Source organism: Spea bombifrons, chromosome 2 (genome assembly GCF_027358695.1).
Source record: "Spea bombifrons isolate aSpeBom1 chromosome 2, aSpeBom1.2.pri, whole genome shotgun sequence".
Taxonomy (NCBI): Eukaryota; Metazoa; Chordata; class Amphibia; order Anura; family Pelobatidae; genus Spea; species Spea bombifrons.
Genome location: NC_071088.1, coordinates 112858417 through 112875259, shown reverse-complemented (window position 1 = coordinate 112875259; position 16843 = coordinate 112858417). Strand labels below are relative to the sequence as shown.

Sequence of the window (16843 nt, the reverse complement as noted above, 5' to 3'; positions counted from 1 at the left end):
AGTAACCCTTCCATTCAGGAAATGATTTTTGACAGGCAAACACTGCCTCTAATTCACTAGTCAGGATATCCTCTGCGCAAACACAAACTAACACTAAGATTCTCCAAGCGGCTTAATTACTGAATCTAGCTCTTTGTCGAGTGGAGATATAATGAAATACAATTCAAAGGAATTTGGTCATTAAGAAGCCTGTTTTTTTTTCTCTCTAAAGGAAACACACTCAGAGAGCAGATGCATTTATTCAAGGAACACACTTAAAGAGTTTATTAATTTGTGGAAAAGAGTTTTAAGGATTGTTTATTTATTATCACTTCAGCCTCAAGAATCCATAGAAACTCTCTATGTGGATAAAAATTATTGAATTTTGCTAAGTAATTCTTTACTGAGATCATTTGGGAAAACTAGTACCGTATCATCACTTTATGAAGACCACACAGCATTTCTACTATAAAGATTTTCTAGATTATCTTATTATGATAATGTTTAAACCACAGCTGGCAGAAGATCTTGTTGTTATGGTCGCGCTGCAGGTGACAAAGGTTTTTGTAGCACTTCACATCAAAGACTGGCTGAGGTCCTTGGATGATGTGGATATTGAAGCTCTACATTTTTACCAGGCTACAGGGAAGCAAAGCAATGAGACAGACTCATATTCAACTTTTCTTGAAGGTAGAATATACAAGAATAAAAAGTTTACATATTATTTATATTTGCCTGTAGACTAAAATCGTGCATTGGGGAAAAATATCAAAAGTGTGATATATCAAGAGGTAAGAGTAAAAGCACAAGTAGAAATAACAATTCCTGGAAACTTCACTTTCAAGACATTGCTGGGAAGGAGGGAGACAGGAAGAAAAAAATCAATACGACAAGGAAGCTGCCAACAAAGATACAATACTTCCGGAAAGGATACCATTCAGCATTGACCCCGAACAAAAAACACAAATTTGCTGAGTAAGGAAGATAGGAGATTTGCAAAGTGCATAGGGCTAAGATAATTGACACAGTAATGGATTGTTAAAGGGAATCAATCACAAAGCTTAGGGTTTATTACTTTTAAATGTAAGTTAGCATCAAGTGTAGTGTCATGTCTAATAGACATATGTCTATTAAGGCATGAAAGCATTGAACTTAGTTGCAGGTTTTGCATCATATATACAGTATCTCACAAAAGTGAATACACCCCTCACATTTTTGTACATATTTTATTATATATTTTCATGTGACAACACTGAAGAAATCACACTCTGCTACAATGTAAATTAGTGAGTGTACTGCCTGTATAACAGTGTAAAGTTGCTGTTCCCTTAAAAATAACTCAACACACAGCCATTAATCTCTAAACCTTGGCAACAAATGTGAGTACACCTCTAAGTGGAAATGTCCAAATTGGGCCCAATTAGCCATTTTCCCGTCCGGTGTCATGCAACTCGTTAAGGTTACAAGGTCTCAGGTGTGAATGGGGAGCATGTGTGTTAAATTTAGTGTTATCGCTGTCAAACTCTCTCATACTGGTCACTGGAAGTTCAACATGGCACCTCATGAGGATCTGAAAAAAAGAATTGTTGCTCTGCATAAAGATGGCCTAGGCTATTAGAAGATTGCCAAGACCCTTAAACTGGGCAAGACCATACAGTGGTTTCACAGGACAGGTTCCACTCAGAACAGGCCTCGCCATGGTCAACTAAAGAAGTTGAGTGCACGTGCTCAGCGTCATATTCAGAGGTTGTCTTTGGGAAATAGACTTATGAGTGCTGCCAGCATTGCTGCAGAGGTTGAAGGGGTGGGGGGGGGTCAGCCTGTCAGTGCTTAGACCATACGCTGCACACTGCATCAAACTGGTCTGCATGGCTGTCGTCCCGGAAGGAAGCCTCTTCTAAAGATGATGCACAAGAAAGCCCGTGGACAGTATGCTGAAGACAAGCAGACTAAGAGCATGGATTGCTGGAACCATGTCCTGTGGTCTGATGAGACCAAGATAAACTTATTTGGTTCAGATGGTGTCAAGTGTGTGTGGCAGCAACCAGGTGAGGAGTACAAAGACAAGTGTGTCTTGCCTACAGTCAAGCATGGTGGTGGGAGTGTCATGGTTTCGGCCTGCATGAGCGCTGCCGGCACTGGGGAGCTACAGTTCATTGAGGGAACCATGAATGCCAACATGTACTGTGACATACTGAAGCAGAGCATGATCCCCTCCCTTCGGAGACTGGGCCGCAGGGCAGTATTCCAACATGATAACGACCCCAAACACACCTCCAAGACGACCAATGCCTTGCTAAAGAAGCTGAAAGTGATGGACTGGCCAAGCATGTATCCAGATCTAAACCCTACTAAGCATCTGTGGGGCATCCTCAAATGACAGGTGGGGGAGAGCAAAGTCTCTAACATCCACCAGCTCCGTGATGTCATCATGGAGGAGTGGAAAAGGACTCCAGTGGCAACCTGTGAAGCTCTGGTGTACTCCATCCCCAAGAGAATTCAAAGAGTATGAACTTTCTTTTTCCCATGACTGCACGTGCTCAGAGGTGGGAGATTATTTTTTGTGTTTTATTTTAGATATCCCAGTGTGCAGCATCCATCTCAAAATGTGCTTGAAATGTGAAAAGATAGAGAAAAATTCTGTTTTCGCATTATATTTGTGTTTGTGGTAGGCCACATGAAAAGACAAGTGGGTTTTTCTTTGTGTAATCTTACCCCAAAAGCATGAGGTGTGCCTTCCTGGTTCAATTGAAAAAAGTTGAAACTTCTTGCCATCTCATGATTTGAGGACCTTCTGTTTGGGAATATATAGTTTATGGGGTTAAATTGAAAAAGTAATCTGTCAAGATTCCAAGTTTGAAAACTGAAATGCGCATGTTTCCCACAACATTTGAGAAAGTTGACTTACCCATACATGTGGAATATTGCTTTACTCAGGAGATGCTGCTGAATGTAAGTCAGCATATCCACTCAGAAAAACATGGTGCAACTGCAAAGTGGATGAAAAATGTTTTCTTTTTTGGTTACACCCGGTGCTGGTGTGGAATCAGCTGAATGGGACAGATTCCCTGTGCTCAGTGGCGGAACTACCGGGGTCGCAGGGGTCGCAGAGGTCGCGACTGTGACCGGGCCCTGGAGTTCTGCCAGTCAGGGCGGCCCAAGGGGTGCCGAGCGGTTGCTGAAAACGACCGTTCGGCACCTCTTGGGCCCCCCTGACTGACAGAAATCCAGGACTCCTCAGCTCCCCACCACTGCCGCTGCTGCTGCTGCTGCCGCTGCCTACCTCAGCGCTGCCCAGAGCGCAGTGTTGGGAGTGTGAGGACTTTGTCTCGGGTGTCAGCGCTTCACGCTGAGCGCTGGCATATGACGTCATATTCCGTCGCTCAGCAGTGAAGAGCCGGCACCCGAGACAAACTCTCAACACGTAAGTGACGGTAAGTGACCTACAAAGGGGGGTAGGGAGGGAGTGGGTAGATCGTGAGAAGGGGGGGTAGGGAGGGAGAGGGTAGATCGTGAGAAGGGGGGGTAGGGAGGGAGAGGGTAGATCGTGAGAAGGGGGTAGGGAGGGAGAGGGTAGATCGTGAGAAGGGGGTAGGGAGGGAGAGGGTAGATCGTGAGAAGGGGGTAGGGAGGGAGAGGGTAGATCGTGAGAAGGGGGGGTAGGGAGGGAGAGGGGAGATAGTGAGAAGAGGGGGTAGGGAGGGAGAGGGTAGAGGGTGAGAAAGGGATAGATGGGTTGGGGGGGAGCCCTTAACAGATTCTCACACCGGGGCCCTGAGGTTTCTAGTTACGCCCCTGCCTGTGCTGTCTTGTTTTTGCAAATATGTAGTTTTATAGGGTTAAATTCAAATATGGGACCTCTGCTGTGTCTCGGGTAAGGCATGGATCCCGAAAGTGATCTGTCAAAATTCCATGTTTGAAAGCTATAATGTGTATGTTCCAATTTTAAACCCACAACATCAAAAAAATGTTTCAGTAGGTGCATGTACCCAGAGAAAGAAATGTAATGAAATACTTTGTATATAATATGCTTGTTTGAAATAGGGAAAATGTACTGCAAAGTTTGGGAGAAATTGGGACCAAAATGGTTAAATATGTCTCTTAAAATACTTTGGCATGCCAGCTTTCAAAAAATATGTAATTTTATTCAGCAGTTTTGCTTTTTCTCACCACATTTGGGGCTCAATTCCCAATATATCAAATGTTCAAAAAATCTAGTTTGGAAACAGCTATATGCACCATTCATTATTAGCCATGTCACTAACAAACTAATACCTAAATACATTTGGGATTTGTTTTCATTTGCACTGGCTATGTAAAGCTTTTAAAAGGGGAAACCTTGAACACATTTCTTTTTTCTTATTTTTGTGCACATTTTATATTTGTTGATAGTATATATATATATATATATATATATATATATATATATATATATATATATATACTATATCATTGTTATTTCAAAAGAAGGACCTACCTGTTTATTTTTTAATAGGATACATTGAAATAATATATTTATTTTATCATTTTTAAAAATGTTTTAAAAAGGAATGCCATCTATAACAAACAATCCTTAAAAAAGGGAATGTCTAAGCACTTTCTGAAATAACAATATTATTATAAGGATATTTTGACTTCACCTTTAATACTCTTAGTGGGGTCCACCTTTCCTATGAATTTTCAGGAATGTCCTTTTTTATTATGTTCCATGAAATATAATTAGTATTTCTTTCCTGTTGCAGACTCCCCCTACCCATGCTGGTAGAATGCTTTGTATGCATTTTGAGCAGGGTGCAATTTAACAACATTGCCACTAGAATAAACCAAACAGGTTTTCTCTTGTTTGTGAACTTTGCACAACATTCTCTCTTTTTTTTCTCCGCAGCTTTTTTTTGGCAGGATTGAAGATCTGTGAATTTCCATAGTTTTTAAACCATAATGCCAAAAAATATCTTCATCCACTTTATGTTTTTTTAAACCATTCAGTGTTTTGAAAATATTGATGTGTCCTTCAGCTCTAGAATAGATACAACATAATTTTCATCCCACACGCCCTTAAAAAATATATAGAGCTTGGTTTTCCAGGTTTTAAGAATCTAACCATAAAAGTATACTTACAAATTTAAAAAGTATACATTAAAATATACTTAAAAATGTAAAGGACTTTACTTCTGTCTTAGGATAGTAGTAGTTGAAGGCTTAATTAATGTGGCTGATGTAATGTGAACTAGCTTTGCTTGTTCATATATGGTTATATTTAACATATAATGATAAGATACTTACATTTGTATAGGCTTTATTAGAGCTGACCATTCTGGTGTTGGCTGATGTACAATGAGCTCCAGCAGTTTTTATATTAATGGAAACCAGAGAGGGCTAAAATGATTTTATACAATGATAAACTATGCTTTTTGCTCTTCCCTACATTCCACATATTGCTCTGTAAGCCATGGCTATGGACTGCAGGCACCAAGAGGTCATCTATTCCCATAGAACAGGGGTGCACAACTCACACAGGCATTTCAATTAAAAATGTATTAAACTAATCATTTTTGGCCAATAACACACATAATTAATTGATCGTTTGTGACCATCAAGGGCTGGAGTTGTGCAGTCCTGCTATAGGAAAACTATATAATACATGTATCCATGTGTGTTATTTTCAAGCACAAAAATACCCTTACATGATGTAGAGATAAAAAAATATATATTTTTTACATGGGCCAAGGTCTGGAGAAGCCATATGGATATGGATAACAGTGTACCATGTAAAGTCTTATGGATATGGCAATAAACAAATAGAGAGTTGAGAGTACTAAGGTACTGACAATAAACTACATTGGTTTACATTAGATTTACAGGGAGATTTGCATATCAACTTTTGGACTACTTCTGTATTATTATTATTATTTATTGTTATAGTGCCATCAAATGCCATACCGCTGTACAATGGGTGGACAGGACATAACAAGTAGTATGTAACATAACAAATTGACTTACAGAGACGACAGGTGAAGAGGGACCTGCTCAAACCAGCTTACATAACAACTATATAAAAAAACGCATGTTTAAGTATTAACAGTTTAGCTAATTTAATGTGAAATTAAATGGGCATGTGCCGTACCTAGCAACATATTTTTGTTTTATGCATGTCTGTGCACGATATTACAAAAATGAAAAATACACTACTAATATTCCTTACATAGGAGAAAATTGTGGGAGGCTAGAAATAAATGTGAAAACAAGGTATTCACTGTTCTAACCAGTTCTGGCAAATCCAGAACAAAAACTGTTACCTTGGTGATAAAGGTCACATTAAATTGATATAAATCATGTGATCTTCTGTAGTTAATGATCTCCAGCACAAAAAAAGAACAATATTTTAACTAGGTTACTCTCTGAGTTGATTTCTTTGTTTGGTACTATGGCAAGAACCCAGCTTGATAAAGGATTTGTCTAGAGTTGCTTAAAACTGAAAAAATTTGGACAGACGAGGTAGATTAAGGTAAGGCAGATGTATGTATTTAAAGACCGGTCAACAATAAATTGTAGGTGATGAGTTCTACCTGCAAGAAGAGATGAGGTTGTGTTGTATTTGCTGTAAAAGGGAAATCACATCCAAATGTTTTATTAGTGATATGATATAGCATTACAAAAATGCTGTTTTTTTTTAAACAATTGTCGTTTTTTACTTAGATAATGCTTTTTGACAGCTTCATACTAGTCATTTCTGTGTTCTAGCCCTTTTATCTCAGCTCATTCTACTAGACAAGCACTCTGATCATACTGCCTGCGGTAAAAAAAAGAATGACTCAGTCTTAATAATAGACACTGACTTCTTTAGCACTCCATAAACAGGCCAGTGTGGTGTTTGAGCAGAGAAAGTCATACAAAATATCATGTCTGCCTACTATGGCAGGCTCCAAGTCTGCAGATAATTAAGGCATATATGAACAGAAGAAAGTTTGTCTTCAGATCTAAACTTCTCTATTCAAAATTCTGAAAAGAAAGTATTTAGTTTTTCCATGAGACTTTCCCCATAAGCAGTATGAGCTTAACTCTCCTCTCAGGAGACATTTACAAGTGTTGGTCCATTAAAATACATGGTTAAATCCTCTAAACTTTTCATATCGCTTGCTCTGCTACTCCCTAAATAAAAAATGTCTTTGGAGTCAGTGATCTGGTCTGCCTTAAAAGGAATCCCACATGTAGTAACTGAAGATGAGTAGTAGTAATTATTTTATTGTTTCTAAACTTTCTATTCTAAGAATTATTATTTGCCATGTGTATCCATGAACTAGAGCCTTACCAAACAGCTAATCAGAAAAGCACATATGTATGTATGCATGTATGTATATTTGTATTTATTAAGAGCTAACAGATACAATCAGTCAATAAAAAGGTTCCTGATCCAAGAGTTGATTAGTTGAATTAGTAGACATATACCGTATATACAATCAGAGATGGGAGTTAATTACAATTGGAAAACGGGCTGATACAACATCTTCTGCAATAACTCCCATTACTTTTTACAACACATATATGCACAATCCTTAATTAGATGAGGGTAATCACACCTAATCACTAACATAAAGCATCTAACTTTGCAATTGTAAAATATTTCTCTATATTTCTGTTATAGTGAAATGTGTGGTCTGTCTTCATGATGTGGCTCCCCCTGCTGGTGGTGCTGTTGACTCTGCTCTTTCTGTACAGATGGTACAGACAAAGCCTGATACTGGAGAATCTCTCAGATAAATATGTACTGATCACTGGATGTGACTCTGGATTTGGGAACCTGCTAGCAAAGCAGCTGGACCGGCATGGAATGCGGGTACTGGCAGCTTGTCTGACTGAGAAGGGAGCTGAGGATCTGAAGAAGGAGACATCCCACAGACTGCAGACAGTAATCCTGGATGTAACTAATAGCCAGAGTGTGAGCTCTGTTGCCAAGTGGGTCACACATGTTGTCGCTGACAAAGGTCAGACAGATCCAACCTGATAATGTACATTTTTGCTTTTTACTTATGTATGGAACAGTCCCATGTCCTGTGGGATAGTCCTCAAATTTGATCCATCATTCTTGGTGTTTACGCCTGCCTCTTTGAGGTACTAGAGTACACCACTGACATCTTGATGAGTAATCAACACAAGCAAAAACACTTCAAACTTTACCTATTCATACTATGCAACATACTTGCTGAAATGCAACTATTAAATTATTATATTTCTCTGTTCCTCTTTCACCGTGATCCCTGATTTTGTTTTAGGACTCTGGGGTTTGGTGAATAATGCTGGAACTGGGATGCCAGGTGCCCCCAATGAGTGGCTGAAAAAAGATGATTTTAGTAGAGTACTGGATGTAAACCTACTTGGCCTCATTGATGTTACCCTGAAACTCCTGCCACTGATCCGAAAATCTCAAGGACGCATTGTTAATGTTTCCAGTATTGTGGGAAGGGTGACTATCTGTGGAGGTGGCTACTGTATCTCTAAATTTGGCGTGGAAGCATTTTCTGATAGCCTGAGGTAAGACATAAAGATGGCCTGAAAGTTATTGTTAACATGAAAAAACTTATTTCAGCCAAAAATAGCACATTTTACAAACTGTAACACTATTTTAATCTAACATATTAAAACATTCTTTCATATATATATATATATATACCGTATATATATTTTTTTTATTTGCAGCTTTACTAGCTTTACTCAGTCATGCCTTTAGGGGGCAAGCTGGTGCCAAATAAATATTTATAACAGTGTAAAGAATATCATGGGCTCATTGTTCTACCATGCTAAGCATGAGGTTGCCTGCCAAATTATAAATCTGTGTATTGAATAGACACAGGAAACCAAAGGAAACTAAATTCTAGCCCTAAATGAACTCTCAAGCTTATGATGTAGGTAGCATAATAATAATGTGTTTGGATTATACATTTGAACCTTTCACTAGGAAAATCAGCAGATATGCACTGTTTTAGTGCTATCTGTAATATGAGAAAATATGGAAACTTTTTATTAGCATTTCCAGGTGACAATGGATGAAAATCGGATCTACAAATAAGAAGCTTTTTATTTCAGACTGGATATGAAATCTTTTTTTAAAGCTGTTTTTTTTAATCATTTTATTGCATTTTACAGCATCTGGAAAGTTTACTTCCCCAAGCAGCTCCACAAAGCATTAATACATATTAAAGTATGTAATAAGCACTTTAATGTGCATTGCTCACTTTGTTAATTAAAAAAAAAATCTGAAAATACTCCTGTTGCAGAGATGCAGTGAAATGCCACTTTTTTGCTCTCTGCAATTACCCCCAGTTCTGGCTGCTAGATGCAACCAACCACTGGCAGGTGAATTGAAATCAATGGGAGCCCTTAATCCATATGGATTTCTCGTTAGATGAAAATCACATACAAGTCTGTGCTGTTTCTGGTTGGAGCAGGGTCGAGCAGGGTCTGGTGACTTGAAGGGGTTGCAATTGCGATGGGGCCGACTTTATAAACAATTTTGAACTGGCATGGGGGGACAGAAAGACAGAAATGCAGCAGGGTCATGTTACGTGGTAGAAGTAAGGATGTTCACACAGTATGCAAGGGCTGGAAAATAGCTGTAGGTGAGGTATAGGGGTTTGAGGGAGCGAGCTAGTGAGGAGGTAAGGGAGAGGTAAGAAATGAGAATGTATGTATGTCTGTATGTCATCATAAATGTGTATGTTTAAATGTGTGTGAACATGAATGTGTACGTTTTTGTGTTAGCATGTATGTGTAGGTGATAATGGTGTAAGAAGGACTATGTGTTAGCATGAGTGTATAAGAGTATGTGAGCAGGAATGTGTATGCTGAAGTGTGTGTGTGAAAGTATGAATGTGTTAATGTGTGTGTGTTAACGTGGATGTGTATTTTGTTTGTGTGTGAGCATGTATGTGTATGTGTTTACGTGTAAGTGTGTGAGCATGAGTGTGTGCAAGTGGTGTGTTAGGGAGTTCATGTTAACATGAGTGTGTACGTGTGTGTTAGTATGAGTAAGTGTATGTTTGTTAGTTTGTAAGTTTGTGTAAGCGTGTGTACATATGTGTGTCTGTATGTATGTGGGGGAGATGGGGTCAATGGGGCCACTCCCCTGCCAGTCTGGGAGTTGGTGGCACTTGCAAGATGCTGTTTGTTGAAGACATCTTTTGCAAGGCAAACTGGGGGAGTAAATGCCTCTGTGCATTTTCATAAGAAAAAAAGATTATATACAAGATAACGCTCAAGCAGTTACATACAAGACCTGGAGTGTACTTTATGACTTGGCATAAGTGGATACATTCTTGATACAGTGCTAGACCTTCAGTTCTGAGTTTTATATTGTATGTTTTTCTAACTAGGTCTTATTTCTGCAAACATCACTATTTCCAATGAAGAAAAAAATGTTTTTTACATTATTATCATTGTTTTATTGTGGAGTTGTGAGACATGCTGATATTATGGGTGCACATGTATGTGAATATTAAAGGCCACAGATGTCTGTAGTAGGTGCAAGAGGGCGCACTTCCACTACTATCCCCTGCTGATGCCTATTCTGTGTATTACCTGCCATTTTGGATAAGGCTAAAGTCCCCCAAAGTTGCTGGGCAATGCCATCTTATGCTGCCTATTTCCCCTTCACTTTGAAAAACATCTGTGGATGTCCATGCCTCCAGCATAGAAAAACCTTCACTTGTGTAATTATAGATGTGTAAGGACCAAAACACTAAAGTAGAAGAGGAGTTTGAACTTGCACACGACAACTTTTGATGAGCAATGTCGAGCCAAATGTTACTGCCTCGTCTAGCTATAGTAAAGTGCAAATTAAAGCTAAAATATTATGAGGTTGGAATTTTTTCAGCATACAGTCTAAAAAGAACTGTTGCCATTCTAAAGCAATGTTACAATGGACCATATAAAGGGTACAAACCTACACAGAGCTCTGACCATAATCCTAGTGAACACCTTTGGAATGAACTGGGATGCGGATAGCAAGCCCCCCCCTTCTCCACCAGTATCAATGACTGATGTCACAAATGCTCCATTGGCTGAATGGGCTCAAATTCCCAAAAGGTTGTTATAGCCACAAAGAGGGGGCCAACGTCATATTAATGCCCGTGGTTTTAGAATGGAATGTCAAACAAGCTCATATAGATGGTTAGGAGTCCACATACTTTTGGTCATATATGTTTGGTATCTAAAGGTTCTTCCATATGTTCCAAGGCCCAACAGAACTAATTTTAAAAAAAACTTTGCAATATGTATTACTGTAGATTATCTCATTTTTTAATTACAGACGTGAACTGAGGCAATTTGGAGTCAGTGTCTCCATTATAGAGCCCGGATATTTCCAGACCCAGTTGAATAATTTGGATCATATGAAGAACTCTTTGCAGAACATCTGGAGCAGCACCAGTCCAGAAATTCACCAGAGTTATGGAATTCAGTACTTCCATGATTGTAAGTAACTCAAATGTGTTTAGGAATAAGCTTTAACCCTTTAATGACAATTAATGTGCCTGGCACGTCATGAGGTTATAAAGGTTTACAAAAGTTACCAAAGATCCCTTTCTTCTCCCATGGTTGCTGTTATGCCTGGATATGGCGGCAGCCACCTGCTTTAAAAGAGCTCAAGCTGCATTCATATCGAGACATTTAGCAACACAGAAAACCCACCCCAGTGCCATAGCAAGAGATGTGAACAGGTACTGCATTCATCCATGCAAGCCAATGGAGCCCAGTTTACTAATCACAATCTGATTAGTAAAATAAACAAAAAAAAAAAAAAATAATTTAAAAAAATGTAGTAATATGTAAAAATAATTATACAGTGATGTCACCATCAGGGGAACAATTCAGTCCCAACAAAATGTAAAATAAGCACTGTATCTACACAAAAATTCTGGCATTGAAAGAGTTAAAATACTTTTGAAATACCCATGTGGTGTCAAAGATGTCCCAAATAGGAGATGAGTGAAGATTGGCCGAATGTCAAAATTCCACAAATTATGTGCACCTTCTAAATGTGGCCTATTCATGGGTTGTATCATTGTACTCAGGAGATGTTGCTGAACACATATTGGGGGGTGTTTGGCTGTGGCATATACCAGGGGCTGTAAACCCCACACAAACAATGCACACAAACAACGGCTGGTGGTAAAATTAGTGCATGGAAAATGTTACAATACCAGCATTTTAAATACTTTGGGGTGTCTAGTTTTCAAAAATACATGGTTTCATGAGGTAAACAAAATTGGGCAACTTTAAAGATGACATGGGGGAAGCATGACCAGATGCCAAAATTCTGAGTTGAACAAACCGACAAACCTATGCATGGGTGGTACCACTGTACCGAGGACATATTTTTGGCCTTTGGCATATACCAGGGGCTGCAAATTCCAAAGAACTACTACCACAAACGTTGACAAAGACTAGTGGTAAAATTAGTAAATGGAAAGTGTTAAGATACCCGCATTTTAAACACTATGAGGTGCCTAGTTTTCAAAAATATATGGTTTGATGGGGTAAATTGAATTGTCCTGTCTCAAACAGGACATGGGGCAGGATGACCAGATGTCAAAATTCCAAGTTGAAAACCTGAAATGCGCATTTCCCAAATGTGTTGTTTGGCATTGACATATACCAGGAGCTGTAAATTCGTACCTAAGCTTTAAAGATTTCCCAAATATGATATGGGACAGAATGACCTGATTTTGGGAAAAAATGCTTTTGTATAGTAATAAGCTACTTGTATTTCCTGCCCTATAATTTGCACCAAAAAAAACATAAAAATATAGGGTATTTACAAAATATTAGAATGTATTTAGCAGTTTTCTCATTAGCTTTTGTAGATCAATAAAAGAAAAAAAGTCAGAAAAAGTGTCCCAAAACAAAAACAAAGCAGAGAGCTCCGACTTTTCGTTTGCATTTTGTTGCTCTCACTCATTCTCTCTCACACTGTCATTCACTCTTTCACACTCTCATTCTTCTTTCTCTCTCAATGTCTCCCTTTCTTCTCTGCCACCCACATCCATGTCCCTGTCTCCTTCCCTGCAGCTCCGATTCTTCACTTGCCTCTTCATGTTCGTCTTCTTTCTTCGTTTGCAGAAGTACTTTAGGCCAAAATATTGCAAATGGATTTACAGAGAAAGAAATGCATTTCTGTATCTCCTTGCATATGATGTACTTACTAGACTTATGCAAATTGACCAAAAATTATTTGGACATTTTTTTTGTGTGTTTGGTCCATTTTTTTCAAACAAATAATTCCTGCCCTCCTGGTTCGGATGAAAATCAGAGGGCTTTTTACAGGGAAACAGGGAAAGGCTGTTCCAATAGCGCCGCCCTTTATCGGATGTCTGAAGAGAGGTCAGAATAATACAGATAGATTCACAGGGAATGAGAGGCAAATAAACACATCTCTTTCTCAGCGAATCTGTCTTCAATATTCTAGCATCCCGGGCGATTTTTCATTTGATTCTCAGTTTTCTAATATATTAACCAATTCTCACACACAGCCTTGCTATTATTATATTAAAAGGATGCCATGTCTACAGAAAATTCTGTCATCTTAACTATAAAAGAAAACTAGACTTACTGAACAATATGGATACCAACCAAACGGTTATTACCTGCTTTATGTAGATAATAAATTCATGATTCACTATAATGCATTTCTGCAACATCTGCATACTACTTGTCTTGCTACAGATGTCACCGGTATGATGAAAACCTTTTTGTCCCTATGCAATACGGACCTAACCCCAGTGGCACGATGCATGGAGCATGCTCTGACAGCTGTGCATCCCTGGACACGCTATTCAGCAGGATGGGACGCCAAGCTTTTTTTTATACCTGTCTCCTACCTACCCACTGTGCTCTCGGACTACCTGCTGACACTCTCTGCTCCTAGTCCAGCTCAGGCAACATCTCATTGATATAACCAGCGATAACACCCTCGGCTCTTTTGTATTTACTGTATATAATTCACACTTTTCCAAATTATGTTGTGTTTTGTCATTGATTTGTTTGTCCTACTACAGTACTTTCATACTCACCAACAGCCTCCCTAAAATGCCATGCTTAACTTCTCTTACCCTTATTACCCAAGAAATTGAAACAATGCACAATAGCCACAAGGCAATTAAAATAACACGTGGACTGCTTTAAATTGACTAATTCTGTAAATGGATGTGGTACTAAATAAATCCATGTAACTGTGGTTACAGATAAAAATAGGCAATACATATGTATTAAAAAAAATCCACCTAATATGTATATAGCGAGAAAGGGTATTTTAACTTTATTTGCAGACTTTATATGATTATTCCTCTCCATTAAGGGTATCCCTTTCTTATGGTTAATTTGCTTATAGGTGATTTTTAGTTTAGCAACCTTTATGTGAAATTAAGAGAATGGTGATAACTGGAGGACACGACATTTATTAGAATGTATCCAGTCCTCTAGGCACACTAACAGGGCAAGATTTTTTTCAGTAGAAACTTGGACCACTGGTGTGTTTAGAGTTCTGGGTTATGAACTACTGGATAATAGATAATTCACAAGGTTCATTCCTGCTATGTAAAACCATAGAATTCAAAGAATGTGTACTATCATTTTAACATCTACAGACACACTACCAGGGCAGTCCCTACCATTTAGGTTAATTACAGTGAAGGAAAAAATCATTTGATCCCCTGTTGATTTTGTACATTTGCCCACTGACAAAGACATTTTAATGGTAGGTTATAAATTGTTTCACATTTTACTCAGTGAAAAAAGTATTTGAACCCTTTGCAAAACATAACTTAGTACTTGGTGGCAAAAGCTTTGTTGGAAATCACAGAGGTAAGATGTTTCTTGTAGTGGGCCACCAGGTTTGCACACATCTCAGGAGGGATTTTTACCACTCTTCTTTGCAGATCCTCTCGAAGTCATAAAGGTTTTGAGGCTGACGTTTGGCAACTCGAACCTTCAGCTCCCTCCACAGATTTTCTATGGGATTATGGTCTGGAGACTGACTAGGCCACTCCAGGATCTTAATGTGCTTCTTCTTGACCCATTCCTTTATTGCCCAAAGCATAATGTTTTCACCTCCATGTTTGACGGTGGGGATGGTGTTCTTGGGGTCATAGGCAGCATTCCTCCTCCTCCAAACACGGCAAGTTGAGTTGATGCCAAATAGCTCGATTTTGGTCTCATCTTACCACAACACTTTCACCAAGTTATCCTCTAAATCATTCAGATGTTCACTGGCAAACTTCAGACGGGCCTGTACATGTGCTTTCTTGAGCAGGGTGACCTTGCAGGCGCTGCAGGATTTCAGTCCTTCACGGCGTAGTGTGTTACCAATTGTTTTATTGGTGACTATGGTCCCAGCTGCCTTGAGATCATCGACAAGATCCTCCCGTGTAGTTCTGGGCTGTTTCCTCACCGTTCCCATGATCATTGAAACTCCATGAGGTGAGATCTTGCATGGAGCCCCAGATCGAGGGAGATTGACAGTTATTTTATCTTTCTTCCATGTGCGAGTAATCGCACCAATTGTTGTCACCTTCTCACCAAGCTGCTTGGCGATGGTCTTGTAGCCCATTACAGCCTTGTGTAGGTCTACAATCTTGTCCCTGACTACATTGGACAGCTGATTGATTTATTGCTTATGTGGACAGGTGTCTTTTATACAGGTAACAAGATGAGATTATTTGAGTTGCCAATGTTCTGATTTGGTAATGCGAACAGAACATAACACAAAAATGCCCCTTATCCATGTATCCATTTTATGTACCAACATTTTGTATAGAATTATAGTTTTTTTAAAAAATCCAGAATTTTACTCAGATGGAAAAACTGGAAAATTATCCACCAAACCCTTGTCAAGACTCCAGACCATGGGTTTTTTGCCTGTATGTTTACATTTTGTAGATATAATAAATATAGTAGCCAGATTTATTGTGCTTAATCCCACTATTGGCAATATGCATTCAGCATTTTCCAGTTTATTCAGTAGGCCTCATCAACTTATTCTGACTCAATGATGGTACCTAATACAAATTAAATACATTAGGTGCTTTACCTTGTGATTCTGTCAAAAAGGTGTAAGTCAAAATTAAATAATGTACACATTTCTTTGCTTATGGAACAGCATTGTTGAGATACCAGACTCTTTTTTTTTTTTTTTTTTTTATTTTTAGATTTTTAATTCTTAACAGAATCCACGTCACAAAACATTTCAACATAACCTCACGAACACAGAAAATAACATAAATATAAAACATGAACATAAATAAATACAAAAATATACTTTCAATATCTGAGTATCTACTTAGGGGGTCGCCATACAGGGAGTATATCTCATATGTCCAAGGGCTATATATTACTTTCCTTCAGGGACAGAGTCATCCTATGGATGCCTTTATTTTGATATCTCATTAGGGAACAGAAGAAACCATTTATTCAAAGCCTGGCAAGCAATTTTTTCCTGTTTACTTTCCATCAGGCCTTTTTCCATTTGAAGTTGAAAACTTATTTGTGATTTTAATTTTTCCCAGTGTGGAACCACTTGGCTTTTCCAGTTGCGAGCCAAAAGAATTTTGGCTGCCATTAAGATATGAAAAGCTAGATACTTTTGTATAGAATTTTCAATTTTCCATGATAAATGGAAAAGAAAGCTCTCAATTGAATGTGGAATTCCCGTAATCTCCAACATCTCCAGAACTGATACAACCATAAGCCAATACTTATCAAGTTTGCGACAGCTCCACCATATATGGATATAAGATCCCTGTTCATGATTACATCTCCAGCAACAATTAGAAACCCGTGGAAACATCTTTTTCAGTCTTTCTGGCACCAAGTGCCA

The 16843-nt window shown here is 38.6% G+C and overlaps 1 protein-coding gene across 1 annotated transcript; it reads left to right on the top strand.

Moving 5' to 3' along the window:
• Positions 1–7638: 7638 nt before the first annotated feature.
• Positions 7639–14456, top strand: LOC128475214 (retinol dehydrogenase 16-like). The gene is made up of 4 exons (XM_053457680.1): positions 7639–7961; positions 8250–8508; positions 11282–11445; positions 13696–14456. The coding sequence occupies exons 1-4, from the start codon at positions 7643–7645 to the stop codon at positions 13920–13922; spliced, it is 969 nt and encodes a 322-aa protein (XP_053313655.1). The 5' UTR covers positions 7639–7642; the 3' UTR covers positions 13923–14456.
• The last annotated feature ends 2387 nt before the right edge of the window (positions 14457–16843 follow it).